This window comes from Phocoena sinus, chromosome 11 (assembly GCF_008692025.1).
Source record: "Phocoena sinus isolate mPhoSin1 chromosome 11, mPhoSin1.pri, whole genome shotgun sequence".
NCBI classification, from domain to species: domain Eukaryota; kingdom Metazoa; phylum Chordata; class Mammalia; order Artiodactyla; family Phocoenidae; genus Phocoena; species Phocoena sinus.
This window is the reverse complement of record NC_045773.1, coordinates 37238017-37252929: the sequence shown is the minus strand read 5'-3', so window position 1 is coordinate 37252929 and position 14913 is coordinate 37238017. Positions and strand designations below refer to the sequence as shown.

Here is a 14913-nt window from a genome sequence, read left to right as displayed (position 1 = left end):
GAAAGTGAAAAGAGAAGAAAGAGAATTACTGAAGGCCCATTCTATTCTCCTGAGAAACTATTTAATGGCCTACATTATGCCAATGCTTATGCAGGGTCTGAATGAGTGTTGTAAGGTCAGACCCAATGACCCCATTGATTTTCTGGCAGAGTATCTTTTCCAAGAACAATCCTGAAACGCAGTGAAACTTTAAAGATCTCGTGTCATACACTTTTACAGAGCTGGAGATGAGTTTAACATTGTAATTTGGAAAATTGCTTTAAAAATGCTTTTCTGGTTTTGGGGAAATTTTTTTCTTCCTGCAAACAAATATTTTATTAAGTAGAACCATTAAAAAAACTTCTATGGAAAAAAACCAAAAAGAATTCACAAAGTGAAAATGTTCTATAACATTCTCCAATTTTTCCTTTTTTTTTTTTTTGTTTTTGGCCACGCTGTGTGGCTTGCAGGATCTTAGTTCCCCAACCAGGGATTGAACCTGGGCCCACGGCAGTGGACTGCCAGGGAATTCCCAATTTTTCCTTTTTTTAAAAAAAAGAAACTTAATTGTTCATACCTGGTAAGGATAGGTACCATGTCCTGCCCACTGCCATGTTCCTTTTCCCACTGCTCCAGCAGGGTAGTGAGCTCAGCTTTGGAGTCCACATGTACCGCTACTGTAGTCATGACTTGGCCTAAGGAAGCAAAAAAAAAAAAAGAAAAACACACACACACGAATGAACACAGGCAAATAAACTTGACATACTTCCTATGAAAAGAAAAGTGAGGAGGGAGGAAAAAAGGGATGCACAAGCAAGGGAAATAACTAAAAGCATGGGAAATTTAACCCTTGGACCCTGTAGATAATTTTATTTGTGGTACAGTGGGAAACCCAGGATTGGGAGCCTGGATACTCATCAAGTCATGACAAGTCTTTTCTTCTCTCTCAACCTCAGTTTGCTAGACTGTCAAATGAGACAGGGTACTGGATCAAAATCATGATTCTTAACCTTTCTAGGATCAGGAATTCCTGAGAATCAGACAAAACCTATGGTTCCTTTCTCCCCTCAGAAACACACATACAGGTATCCCTGCTTTTCAGAGAAGTTCGCTTTATGCCATTTCATTTTTATGAAAGAACTACATTAGTATCTGGTTTCGTTAACCCAAAAAAATCTGAAGAGGACTTCTGCTTTTACGAAAAAAGGCGAAAAGCAAAAACAGCGTTGTGTTTGCTTTGCAGCGCCATTATAAATGCAGTATGCACCCCAAGCAGTGAGAGTGGCCCCGCCAAGCTCCTTCCATGGGAACTACACTCAACAGCAAGCTGCTACAGCTTTGAATTGTGCCTGTGAGCATCTGTGCTTTATCTCAATTTCTGTACATCCGTGAGCAAGATGTGCCCTAAGGTAATTGCCTCTTCAAGTCATTTCAGCTTACGAAAGTTTCACAGGAACACTCTACAACCTGTACCTATACACCACATGTATAATAATCCCAAGTCTAGATGTCTGAGGTCCAAAACTTTGAGGCTTTTTTTTTTTTTTAAATACAGAATACAGCAAAAACTACTCCCAGAAATATTTTGCTCTTGTAAGTCTTCAGGGAAAGTTCTATGACAGATAAGCAACACATTCCTGTTAATTCTTAACAACAGATCAAGAACTGAAGTGGATATCATTACCAACATGAAAGCTGAGAAAGAATATTATAAACCCATTCGTCCTTCAGCCTTCCTAATCTGTCTCACAGCTAGCTGATCTTCTGGAAGGATAAGAGGCTGGAGAAAGGCATAAAAAGTTGCTGGGTTGAGTGATCAGCCCGGGGGTACAAAAGGACAGGGACGTGAGACAGGCTCTGAAGGAGCCGCATGTGACATCCACACGGAGAAGAGAGGTTTATAAGGAACTCCAAAAGGAATAAATGAGACCCAAACGTTTAGATGGTTTACAGATCAACTTCTTTGCCAAAGCAGTCTTAGGATCAAAATGTCAAATCCTGCCATGCAAAATGTGTATTTTCACAGAAATAGCAACTGTTCTGTAAAAAGTTTCAGTCCACAAAGGCATTACTAGCTCATCTAGGATTATTGTTCACTCTTCTACCATAAGACCAAAAGAAATATATTTACCACCAACTCTCGAAATTTTAAACATTTATGTTTTAATCAAGTTGACGCAATTCTAATAGTAGAGTGATTCATGTCACCTGAGCTACCCCTTACTCCAAAGGATATTTCCAAAAGAGAAAAGAAAAAAAAGTTAAAATGCTTTTCTACAAAGAATCCACATTTTCAGTCTTTCTAGCCAAAGATATACTACGGATGTGACCAACTAATATGGATTTCTGACCTTAACTTGAAAGACCTAGGCTGTATTTCTGATTGCAATCTACTAACTATATATGCATTTTTTAAAATAAATTTAATAGGAATAATTATAGATTTGTAAAAAAAAAAAAAAGTTGCAAAGATAGTAGAGAGAATTCCCATATACCCCTAACTCAGTTCAGGTTTCCCTAATGTTACCTTATTTTATAGTGATACGGTGTCAAAATTAAGAAACCAAAAACTGGTACATTATCTTAACTAAACTCCAGACTTGATTCAGATTTCACCAGCTTTTCCATTCATGTCCTTTTTCTGTTCCAATATCTCATCCAGGCTACTACATGACATTTGGTTTTCATGTCTCCCTAGTGTCCTCTGGTCTCTGACAGTTTTTGAGTCTTTCCTCGTTTTTATGACCTTGCCAATCTGGAGGAGTATTAGCCAGGGGGTAGAGAGGGGCAATAATTTAACCAATTTTTTTCAAGAGTAAAATTTTATGCTAAGGTAAGAGACCTAGAGACTGGGCAAAGTAGTAATATGTGGTAACAACAAAATTAATCTCTTAAGACACATTCTAAAAGTGCAGGAGAGAGATGGCTTTACTGGTGCATTCTACCAAACATTTAAAGAAGAATTAAGATCAATCCTCAAATTCTTCCAAAAATTGAAGAGGAGGGACACTTCCTAATTTATTACATAAAGCCAGCATTGCCCTGACACCAAAGACAGATAAAAACATCACAAGAAAACTATAGACCAACATCTTTTATGAAAATAGATGCAAAAATCCTTAACAAAATACTAGAAAGATGAATGCAGCAGCATATTAAGAGGATTAGATATCATGACCAAGTGGGATTTAACCCAGGAATACAAGGGTGGTTTGACATATGAAAATCAATTAAAGTGGGCTTCCCTGGTGGCGCAGTGGTTGGGAGTCCACCTGCCGATGCAGGGGACACCAGTTCGTGCCCCGGTCTGAGAGGATCCCACATGCTGCGGAGCGGCTAGGCCCGTGAGCCATGGCCGCTGAGCCTGCACGTCCGGAGCCTGTGCTCCACAATGGGAGAGGCCACAACAGTGAGAGGTCCGCATACCACAAAAAAAAAAAACCCAACAGCTAACATTATATGCAATAGTGAAAGACTGAAAGCTTTCCCCCTAAAATCAGAAATAAGACAAAGATGCCTGCTTTCACCACTTAAACACTGTACTGGAGTTCTAGCCAGAGCAATTGGACAAGAAAAATAAAAGCCATCCAAGCTGGAAAGGAAGAAGTAAAATTATCTTTATTCACTCTCAATGAAAGATTAACAAAATGCAAAAGGTGCAGTAATCTTGTTATAGACAAGACAGTGAAGGTACATTACTCAATTCACCATGTTCCAAAGTGAGTTCTTTAGGTGGTATGCAGAATTTATGGCCTGTCTAATAGTAATACAATAGTTACCAATTACTGAATATCTGTATGAGATAGACATTTGGTTTAAGTAATTTATTTACATTATTCTGAATTTTCACAACCACCCTGCCCTTATTTTACAGATGAGGAAAAGGGCTCAGAGAAGTCCCCAAGACCACTCAATTGGTACTTGGTAGAAAAGGGGTTCAAGCATTCAAATCCCAACTCTACCAACATACCTGTGAGATCTTGGTCAAGTTATTTAACTTCTCCAAATCTCAATTTCCTTATCTGTAAAATGGAAATAGTTGTTGCGAGGGTTAAATGATAACACTGTCCATACAATGGAATAATATAAAGCCCTACAAAAAATATGTAGAGGGAATTCCCCGATGGTCCAGTGGTTAGGACTTGGCGCTCTCACTGCTGGGGCCCTGGGTTTGATCCCTGGTAGGGGAGCTAAGATCCCGCAAGCCACGCAGTGCGGTCAAAACAAAGTCTTTATCCTGAAGGATGCCTGCCAAAGTATTTAGGGGTGCTGTGTCTGCAACTTATTTTCAAATGGTTCCACAAAATAAATATATACCACGTCTACCTACTAAGAGAAAGCATGGCAAAATATTAATAACAAGTGTTGAATCTAGATGGATAAATAAGTATTCATTTTCCATTCAATTTCATTTTACATGCAGAATTTATGGCCTAATAGTGATACAATAGTTACCAATTACTGAATATCTGTATGAGATAGACATCTGGTTAAGTAATTTATTTACATTATTCTGAATTTTCATAACCTGGGCTTCCCTGGTGGCACAGTGGTTAAGAATCCGCCTGCCAATGCAGGGGACCCAGGTTCAAGCCCTGGTCCGGGAAGCTCCCACAGGCCGCGGAGCAACTAAGCCCATGCACCACAACTACTAAGCCCGAGTGCCACAACTACTGAACCCCGTGTACCTAGAGCCCATGCTCCACAACAAGAGAAGCCACTGCAATGAGAAGCCCATGCACCGCAACAAAGAGTAGCCCCCCCTTGCTGCAGCTAGAGAAAGCCCACGTGCAGCAACAAAGACCCAACCCAGCCAAAACTAAATAAAGTAGGAGAAAACTAATAAGAATTTCCTTTCCTAATTTGGACCAACTCTCAGTACACTGTCAAGTGAGAAAAGCAAAGAACACTCTTTGCTTTTGCGTGTGTGTGTCTGTGTATGTCCCTGGAAGAATATATAAGAAACGGATAATAACTATTACTTTTGTGGCAGGTAACTGATCTTCTGAAGGATAAAGGTAGAAGATTTTTGTCACTATATGTTACTATCCTAGGTCTACCATTTTCCACTATTTTGTTACCTTTTGTAACTTCTGAGTTAATCCATAAAACCTGTTCTCTTCTAATACACAATACTATATGGCCTATTTGGCAAAAACTATCCCAAAGCCTAAAAAAAAAGTTCACGCAGGGCTTCCCTGGTGGCGCAGTGGTTGAGAGTCCGCCTGCCGATGCAGGGCACACGGGTTCGTGCCCCGGTCCGGGAAGATCCCACATGCTGCGGAGCGGCTGGGCCCGTGAGCCATGGCCGCTGAGCCTGCGCGTCCGGAGCCTGTGCTCCGCAACGGGAGAGGCCACAACAGTGAGAGGCCCGTGTACCGCAAAAAAAAAAAAAAAAGTTCACGTTAAGGATTCCCATAAGGTTAAATTCTGAAACAAATGCCTGTAAGCACTCTTCTTTTAAAAAAAAGAAAGGGTCTTCCCTGGTGGCGCAGTGGTTGAGAGTCCGCCTGCCGATGCAGGGCACACGGGTTCATGCCCCGGTCCGAGAGGATCCCACATGCCGCGGAGCGACTGGGCCCGTGAGCCATGGCCACTGGGCCTGCGTGTCCGGAAGCCTGTGCTCCGCAGCGGGAGAGGCGCCAGCAGTGAGAGGCCCGCGTACCGCAAAAAAAAAAAAAAAAGAAAAAAAAGAAAGAAAAAAACCCACTGGGAAAAAAGCCAAGTTTGGAGCTTCAAGTAAAATTTACCTAATAATTAGTATAACATATTAGATCATGTATAACAATACTCTATTACTGTCCATGACCATGACAGAAACAACACTGGTAACAAATCAACTTCAATCACTCCAAACCAACATGTGGTTCATTCCACCAGATTCCTCCTCAATAAAGTTTAACTACTGTACAGCAGATAACATAGTAAAACACTGTGCTCAGCAACTACTCAAGAAACGTTGATCATAAAAGGATTTCCTTCATAGTTCCCAAATTCTGTATCTATTATTTCCTTTACATCCAAAAATATATCACCACTCGAAAATGGATAAGTGTAATATACAAAACCCAAATCTTGACAGCGTCAAGAAGAATAGCAAATCGATTCCTAAAAAGTCTAATTATGCAAGCTTAAAAAAACTGAGACAAGATTACAGGACAACACTGCCAATGAACCCCTCACTCTGTACATTAACAAAGCGTTTAGAACAGGAAGATGCTGTTAATAATTAAAACTTGTAGACTAATTAAAAGGCTTCATTGAAAAGACAGTAAGGAAAAACTGAGGCCAACGTGACATAGTCAAGGACGAGTCATCTGGGACTCAAAAAGACCAAAACTACTTCTTCAGCACAAGCAAAAGCCAAGCGCTAACAGTGCAATAAGAGGAAGTGAGACGCAAACCGTCTAGGAAGAGGGAGTTAAGCAAATGCCTGACATCCAGTTAAAAGCGACTGTAACCCCCGGAAACAGGATCCCGGGAAGCTTGGCGGGCACTCCAAGGTTTGGCTCTAAGCTGCAGGACCCGGTCACCTCTCCTTCCACTCCTCCCCTCCATCATGGGGGCGGGGGTGTGTATGTGTGGGAGGAGTGCCCAGAGAGCCCGCCCCCCCTCGCCGGACGAAGAGCCGGGCGGGTGCAAGGGGAGGTGGCATGCGGCCGAAGGAGGAGAGAGCCGGCCCAAGTGACTGGAGCTAGAGGCGGAGACACAGTATGGGCAGGGGACCGCCATACGACATGGAAGATGGAGCCACCCACCCCCACACCCCGGCCCGTACGTAACGAAGACTGGAAGGACTGAGAGGTAAAAGGTGATGAGAGGAATGAGAGGCGCCCCTCCCCAAGACAGGGGTGGGCACACCCTTGCCCCCCAATCCGGGCGGAAGAGTTACTCTTGGAAAGCTTCTTTTGCGGACTATAGGAAGAACGTGGAGGCCCCGCCCCTGAGCCAAGAATCTGGAGGATGAAAAGTACTGTCAGGCCCCGGACCAAGCCTCCCGGGAGGCCCGGCCCGCCCCCTCCCAGCCAGCGGCCCAGGCAGGTGCCGCCCCTCCCCCAGCCCGGCGCCCACTCTCCCGCCCGACCATGCACCCTGTCTCCTCGCGCCCCTGCCACAGAGCCGTCTCCCTCCCTTCCCCACTCACCTTCCCGGGCGGCTCCGCCGCTCTCCGCTGACCCCGCCAGCGGCCACAGCTCACACACGCCGCTTCTGGTCCCGCACTCTCTCCCCCTCACTCACACACAACGCGACCGCGACTCCGGAGCGGCCCACATATTATGCGTCACTCGTTCGCTACGTACGCTGCGCGCGCGCGCATTACCCGACTTGGCGCGAGGCTTGCTGGCAGGAGGCGGGAGGAGAACGCCAGGGCGAGCGGAGGAATATCTACGAGCTGAAGTCGCGTGGAAAATGAAGTTCCGCCTCTAGGGGCGGAGCCCACCAAGTCTTGATTGGCGTGTGAGCAGTTTTGCCCGCGCGTTGACTTCTGGGGTTTGTAGTTTTTAGTGTAAACGAGAACTGCTACGTACTCATTGGCTGCTCAGGAAGGCGGAAGCGAAAAGCGAGAGACTCGATTCTGCCAGCCCAAAGCTAGAACGGCTGGATACCTTCCCAGTACTTTATTCGGCCCTGTGTGACAGGGAAGAGCCGTTGTTTTATTCTCCCATTGGCCCCGTTATACCTAGAACCTACCAGGATCTAAGAAAATATTTCCCGAAGTGTATGAGAAATCACATCAGTCATTAAGCAGAAGGCTCTGGTCTTCCTGTTCAAGACCTAGCCTGTAGGATCAATAAATATTTATCCTAGGTATTACATGTGAGGCAGAGAAAAGGAAAAACTCAAAAGGACATAGATTAAGGCAGAGCTGACCTCAGAGGTCATCTAATTCCTTTATTTTGCAGTTGGGAAAAGTGAGACCCGGAGAGAGTGACTTGACTCACATCACACAACCAATTAGCAGCAGAACCAGAACGACTCCTGACTCTGACTTGGGGATCCCTTTTTGGAGACGTGAAAGGTAAACTCCACAGCTAAGCAGAATCTCTCCCTGACAAGATCCTATCGAGCCTTTATCTCTGGGAGTCCTGAGTAAGTTTCTGTGCATTTTTACGGAGTCCTCACAGTCAGCACTTTCACATGGGGAACATGGGACACAGCAAGCCGTCTGCCATGCTCAGGTTCCATAGCTAGATTAAGAAGCTAGCCAGAGCCTGGGTGCTGGGTCTCTTGATTCTGTTCCCCACCGGACCCCATTCCCCGCTTTCCAGAAAAGAGACTTCCCTCCTCTTAAGTATATAACTTGAAACAGGTGATACTCAGGCACAAAATTCTAGAATGTTGGGTGGCAGTGTGGCAGATGTGCCACCTCTCTGCAACGCTTTCACCTGCCACAACACATAGCTCTCTTCTTTGTGCTTCTGGGACTTTGCCTGTAATGGCCACTACCATTACCTCTGACTTTATATAGCTCTGAGCCAAGTGTTTTAACCACTCTTTTTCATATAACCCTCACTACCACCCCACAGGGTAGGTACAGTTTGCCGCCTACACAGATGAGAAATCTGAGACCAGATTGGTGGCCCAAGGAATGGGGCCCAGGTTCATGGGTCCACAGGCTGGACTGATAACTTTCCTACATCGGTGCTAAAGCAATCCTTCACCTGACTTTCCTGCCATGCCTCCCTGGATCATGAACCCAAAATGCATGAGAATGGAGCACTCAAGCCTTAGATACCCTCCCTTTTTCCATGATCTAGCCAGTGTGGTGGTGACTTCCCCACTGACTGAGGTCCTGAAGCGCAGATCCCTGTGGGAACCCAGGTTCCAGCTTGCCTCCCCTTGGCACAGCCTCAGCCTGCCACCAGATGGCACTGCTCCCCTTCAGAAAATCAGCCTGGGGCCCTGGGTAAGTGATGGGAATAAGGGGCATGCCAGAGGGCCTTTGGAGAAGCCAGGGCCCAAGAGGCTAGGGAAGCAGAACAGGAGCTATATAAGAACTGTCTAGCGGGCTTCCCTGGTGGCGCAGTGGTTGAGAGTCCGCCTGCCGATGAAGGGGACACGGGTTCGTGCCCCGGTCTGGGAGGATCCCACATGCCGCGGAGCGGCTGGGCCCGTGAGCCATGGCCGCTGAGCCTGCGCGTCCGGAGCCTGTCCTCCGCAACGGGAGAGGCCACAACAGTGAGAGGCCCGCGTAACGCATTAAAAAAAAAAAAAAAAAAAAAAAAAGAACTGTCTAGCAACTGCTTCCTCCATAATCTCTGTTCTATAATGCCTGTGCCCCCCATACCTCTGCCAAAAGCCCCCCCACATACCTGCAGCCGCAGACCTGCAGGCACTTCCAGACTCCCGCTCTGGGAAGGGGAAAAGACTGCACTCAGGTTTTCTGGGCTGCAGACACATTTCAAGCACACTCACTGTCACATTTCGTAGGCCAAGGTAACATGTGCCAGAGACACAAGCATGCACTCCCATGCACTGGCACCAGTCCTCACAGCCAATACTTTCACATCTAAGTACGTGCAAGTACAAAGCTACAGATAAATCAGGCCCCCACACCCATCTTGACCTGGCACATCACACCTGAATCATTGGATAAAGAGATTCCTTGGCCTCTTTAGAAGAACATTTCTGGACTCTGTCTCCCTCTGCTCTGCGTGTGCCCATCTCCCCTTAGTATGCCTCAAAAAGCAGCAGCCACCATCCAAAAGGGCAAGAAGTCATGCTTGCAGGGCTGCCCAGTGGCAAAGGGAGAGCAAGAGCAGCACAGCCCTGGTCCCAGCACGAAGGGCTACAGACTTAGGTATGCTCCGACCTGCCCTCATCCCCACACATGCCCATGCACTGGGGTAGGAAAATCAATAGCACCACGTCCTCTGAGCTTCAGGATGCTCCTCCTCTTTCCCCTATCCTCTGTCTCCCCCATCTCCCCCTCTTCCCTTTTCCACCACCCCTTCTTTCCCTTCACTTACTTCCAGGTTCACCGGACCCAGGTGCTCCCATTAGCCCTTCGCCACCCTGGTGCCACCACAACTCCTGTGCCTCCTCCTGTCCCACATCTATTCCCACTCTGTTTGCTGAGCAAGACTGCTATTGCAAGTGTCCGGGAGTCACAGGAGCCACCGAGGAGAGGCTCGGGGCTTCCAGGCTCTGGGGACCCCAACCTGGACAAAAAAGGGAATTCAATCATTCACTTGGTGCCCTCCCCCTTCCTGGGAGCCCCTACAGCCTCCTAGAAAGATGGAACACTACCCCTGTTGCCCAAGAGGTGTGCAAAGCAACCACCCCGTATGACTGCATCCACATCCACCATTCTCATTTCACAGAGTGAGAAACTGAGGCTCCACCTCGTCCAGTGGCCACAGATGCTGCAGTCTCCAGAAGTCAGTACCGTCTCCTGCTCCCACAGGCACAAGTTCATAGAGGGGCCTAAGACTCAGGTGAGAAATGAAGCAGCGACCCCCCAGCCCCACCCCAATTCCCACGTACCAGGATCCCAGCCAGAGTGAGGAGCCCCCAGAAGAGCACCATGCAATATTGAGGACATACTTATATATTTTAAATTATTCTTTATCTGAAATTAAAATTGAACCGGACATTCTATATAATATCTAGCAGCCCCACCTCAGAACCGCTGCTCAGCCACAGACCCCAAGGACTCCCCTTGATGGCCCCCATGGCCTCACTTAAATCACCTGCAAAATAGTTAGAAGTAAATCAGAACAGCTGCCTCCCAGTGGGTCTCATTAAAGATTAGACGGGCCAAGCAGTCAAGGTTGCCTTATCCGAAAGCTGATCTGGGTAACATCAGGCTCAAAGTCCTCCCTTCTCCCCGTTCTCTCTTTAACCCTATCACCGATGGTGACAGATAAGAAAATAGTTTCTTTGCCTCTTTATTGGGAAGAGTTTGCAGAAGGAGACAGGTCAGCAGTTGAGTCTAGCTTTGGAGGTAGACAGACCTGCATCCTAACACTAGTGCTCCCGTAATTGGCCTAATTACTTCACCTCTCGAGCTTCAGTTTCTCCAGCTGGAAAATGGGAATAACACCTCCTTTCTAGCATTGTTATGAGGACTAAGTGGAACCATGCCTGTAAAGTGCTTAGCTTGGGGTCTGGCACACAGGAGGTGCTAGCTAAGTGGTGGCTATTTCTATTGTGATTACTCTTGGTCTGTGGCTGACCCTATTGCTGTTCTTCAGGACTACCTCAGCCCTGGCTGATTTCTCTTTGCCCCCGGTACTACTGCCTGCTGGAAGAGCTCAAGCTTTCCTCATCAAAATGAGAAATGAGCTCCTTACCAGAAAAATCCTGGGGCACATTTTCAGACACATTGGGAAGTAGTGGAGTAACCACTCTTAGGGATCATCTGTCTACTCTCTGTCCCAGCACAGAACTAAAAACTACGTGGGTCAGAGGGTAGATTTTTTTTTTTTAACATCTTTATTGGCGTATAATTTCTTTACAATGGTGTGTTAATTTCTGCTTTATAACAAAGTGAATCAGCTATACATATACATATATCCCCATATCAGAGGGTAGATTTAAGAGGATCTGCTCCTAGGCCTCCTCATGCCTGAAAAGGCCGCCATCAATCAAGGGTGAGGGCAGTCAAGGCCAAGGAGCTCCTTAGATGTGAATTCAGACATGTTGCCCTCCCCAAACCAGCCTGTCGACCCTGCCTCCCTGCTGAGATGAAGCCTGCATCTGGAACCCTGCCCAGAGTGCATTCACTGTCTTCCCTGGGGTCCTCTGGCAGGATGGCGATGTCACAATCAAAGTAGAGTCCAGAGAGGATGGCCAGAGATGGTGTCCCCTGGGCCACCCTCACAATGGACCCGCCCAGCACAAACAGGGGCTGGAGCATGAAAAGCTCCAAATTCTGCCCTCCATCTACTCCCAGGACCTGTCAGATCCACGAGCCTGGCTGCCAGTTATCACCCTTGCGGACTCCTGGGGCCCTGCTCTTCCCAGAGGCTATGCTCCAGGTAAGAGTTAGAGGTTGCGGAACAGGTACAGGGGAGGTAAGGAACCTCTTTTGCCTCAGGTTTTTAGAATTGTAAATCCTTCCGGGAAGAAACAACAGTGGAGTCAGCATTGGAGAGAGAAGCCCTTGGATTTTGACAATGCCTGTTTGTAAGCACAAGACTTTTCTTCAGGACTCAGGGATCTCTGGCCTGACCCACCTGAAGGTACTCTGGGGACTGCTGGAGTAGACCCTGAGGAAGACTCAGGTCAGATAAAGCTTCCCACCCTATCAGTTCTTTCACTTTGAAAGGCCTGGAGCAGAATGACTTTGATGGAAGGAAGCTGATCTGACCGTCAGTTCAGATGTCAGAGATCCACCACCACCACCTGAAGTAATCACCTACTGCCCCACCCCCAAACCTGGCCACGTTGGACCTGGACCCCAAAGAGATATTGCCAGATATAGCCAGGAGTATCCAGTTAGGCCTGGGAGCCGAAGTTATCAAGGGGAGGTGTTTCTAGGTGCAGAGGGTGTCCTGGGCTCTTACTATGAGGCAGTTCCTCTTCATTCCCTCAGAGGTAGGGGTGTCTCTCCATGAAAAGTCACATGATGTTCCTGGGGGGAGCCCCTCTGCCCAGCTCCTGCTTCACCAGGCCCAAACTTGTCACAGGATAGCCTTTTGTGAAGTCACAAAGCTGGCTGCTTCCCACAGGACCAGGAACCGGGACAATCAGGGACTACTGGGCATGACTTGGGGAGATGGAAGGCTTCAGAAGTGGCCTTTGGACTCTGGAGAGGAGTCTTGAAGGGCTTAGGTTGTAGGGTGTGAAGGGATCTGTTGGAGACCTGGGGAAGAAGACAGTTTCTCAGATTCTGGTCATTGCCAGGAGGTGAGAACAGCTGGGGCTTGGGGCTGTGGTCTTTGGCTATGGGTTTGTCCCTCAAGACCCAGGGGGAGGGTGGGAAAGGAGAGCCCTGCCCCAAATGAGTACATATAAAGGTCCTTTTCACTGGTGTTCTGGATGTTCCATGGCAAAAAGAGGTTAAGACCTCTGTCTGAGCTGGGGACCAGATCTTCCCCTCAGCGCAATCCATCCATGATCATCTACTTATTGAATATTCCACCTGCTTCTTGGGCAAGCACATGCGGCCAAATTCTGTTGCATTAATAAGCAGCCCTGATGGCCTTGGGGCACCTTCACCTGTTGGACTGCTCAGAGGAAGAAGGGATAAAAGACTATCGAGGAGAAGAAATCCAAGTCCCCAGCATTCACTCTCTCCGGAGTGTTGAGATTCTCACCACCAGAGGAGCAAACCCAGGGGAGAAAACAGGAGGGAGGAGAAAGCTTCACTACAGAAAGTGTGGAAAGTCATCCACTGTTGTCAAAGGTCACAGTTGGTATGTGGAGGATGAGGAGAGCCACTTGACGGGAGCCCTGTTCTAAAAACCAATGAACAAAACTGTTTTCCGTGAAGTTAAGGATTCCTGTGCCTAGCCCTGTACCTGAATCCCTTGGACTGAGGAGGATGCAGCACACAGTAGAGATGACAGGTCCTGTCCTCAAGGGCCCATAGTCTAGGGACTGAGTGAGCGTGCCCAGCTTCCTCCCTTAAAGAGAAGGCTAATGTCCCAGGAATGTGGCCCAAAGTCCCAGGAAATGGTGGGGCAGCCTAGAATCCAGGGACCCCACCTCCCAGGCCAAGGCCTTACATTTCCCTGAAGGTAAGAACAGACTAGAATCTTGAGGGCTTTTGACAATTGAGCCAAGGCAGCTTCACACTGCCCTTCAGGGTCTGCAAGTCTGGGTCTTGGGGTCACTCATTCTTTTGAGAGTGACTGTTCCTCACGTGGCTCCTCTCTTGGCCATTTTTGTTGCTGCATTCAAGAAGGCCTCCAGAGAGAACCTCCTGCTGTCTGCTCCATAAAGCCAGTGGGTATGCTGTGGGGATAGACCTGGCCTGAGGGGTAAGTGACTAGAGGGTGACTCTGGGTAAGTTTCCCCATCCATCCCTCATAAGTTTACTAGATCCATGGTTTTCAAATTTTGATAGCATTATTTTAGCACAGAATCTTTTTATTTTAATGCAGTGAAATCTTGTACACCTATTCATTAAGTAGATAAGAGAGCCATGTTGGTAGTTGCAGGACATGGTGTGTCAGAGTCCCTACCAATTCTGAAGAACCCCCTACAGTTCCAATAAACTCAGTTTGAAAACCACATGCCACATGGCTTCCAGAGACTTCCAGGTTTGACCTGCCATGAATTTGTGGCTTCAAAGCCCAGGCTTCATGGAGGATGAGAACAGGCCAAGGAATGCCATGTTTAGTGGCCCCCTCAGAGCACTGCCATGAGTACCTTCCCCCACTACCACTTCCAGTTCCTGGTTCTGACTCAGCTTATTTACAACTGCCAATGCATCCCCAAGCCCACCTCTCACCTGATCTTCTGCTGCCAACTTTGCTTCTCTCTTGCAGACTCTAAAATCAGCATCTAAGCTTCTGTGGCCCGAAGCCCACATAGGAGTCCTAAGTCAGGAGCACATCAGGCACCTTTCTGTAGCTGAGTTCAGTAGGCAGAAAACAGGAGACTCCCTTCCTTCAGGTAGCATTCAGCTTTGCTTGACTCTCTTCTGAGACCCTTGTAGCTTCCAGAATTGTCCTTGTCCTTTTTTTTAATACAGAACATTTTTGGTTTTGTGAGGCTGATAGCCTCACCTAGGAGCCAGAAAAGGCCCAGGGCAGCCTGGGTGGGGGACAAACCCTGTCCTCCCCAGTTCTTTTCCCCTAAGATGCAGAGCAGAGAGGACCCAGGCAAGGTGGGCTCTCCACACCACAAGCCAGGGCAGGCCTGGATTCCAGGGGCTTTTGTTCCAGAGAATCTCTGAGAAGCATCATGGCCTTGGCTACTTTCAGGAGGACAATGAATTCAGGAGAGCAGAGTAATGATGCTGTAGAGCTTGTTACAGAG

General features: G+C 47.4%; 1 protein-coding gene across 9 annotated transcripts in view; it reads right to left on the bottom strand.

Moving 5' to 3' along the window:
* DCAF1 (DDB1 and CUL4 associated factor 1) overlaps window positions 1-7293 on the bottom strand; it is a 91466-nt gene extending 84173 nt beyond the window's left edge. For 6 of the 9 annotated variants that reach the window (XR_004352335.1, XM_032650128.1, XM_032650129.1 and 3 more), the window contains exons 1-2: window positions 7124-7246; window positions 557-674 (exon numbers count right to left, since the gene is read on the bottom strand). Coding sequence is in view for 6 of the 9 variants with exons in the window: in XM_032650128.1 (XP_032506019.1) it covers window positions 557-666 (110 nt within the window). In the remaining 3 variants the exon portion in view is untranslated. Of the gene's footprint in view, window positions 1-556; window positions 675-7123 lie in introns of all 9 variants that reach the window. The other 3 variants (XM_032650133.1, XM_032650135.1, XM_032650136.1) reach the window with 3 other exon arrangements.
* Between the last annotated feature and the right edge of the window lie 7620 nt (window positions 7294-14913).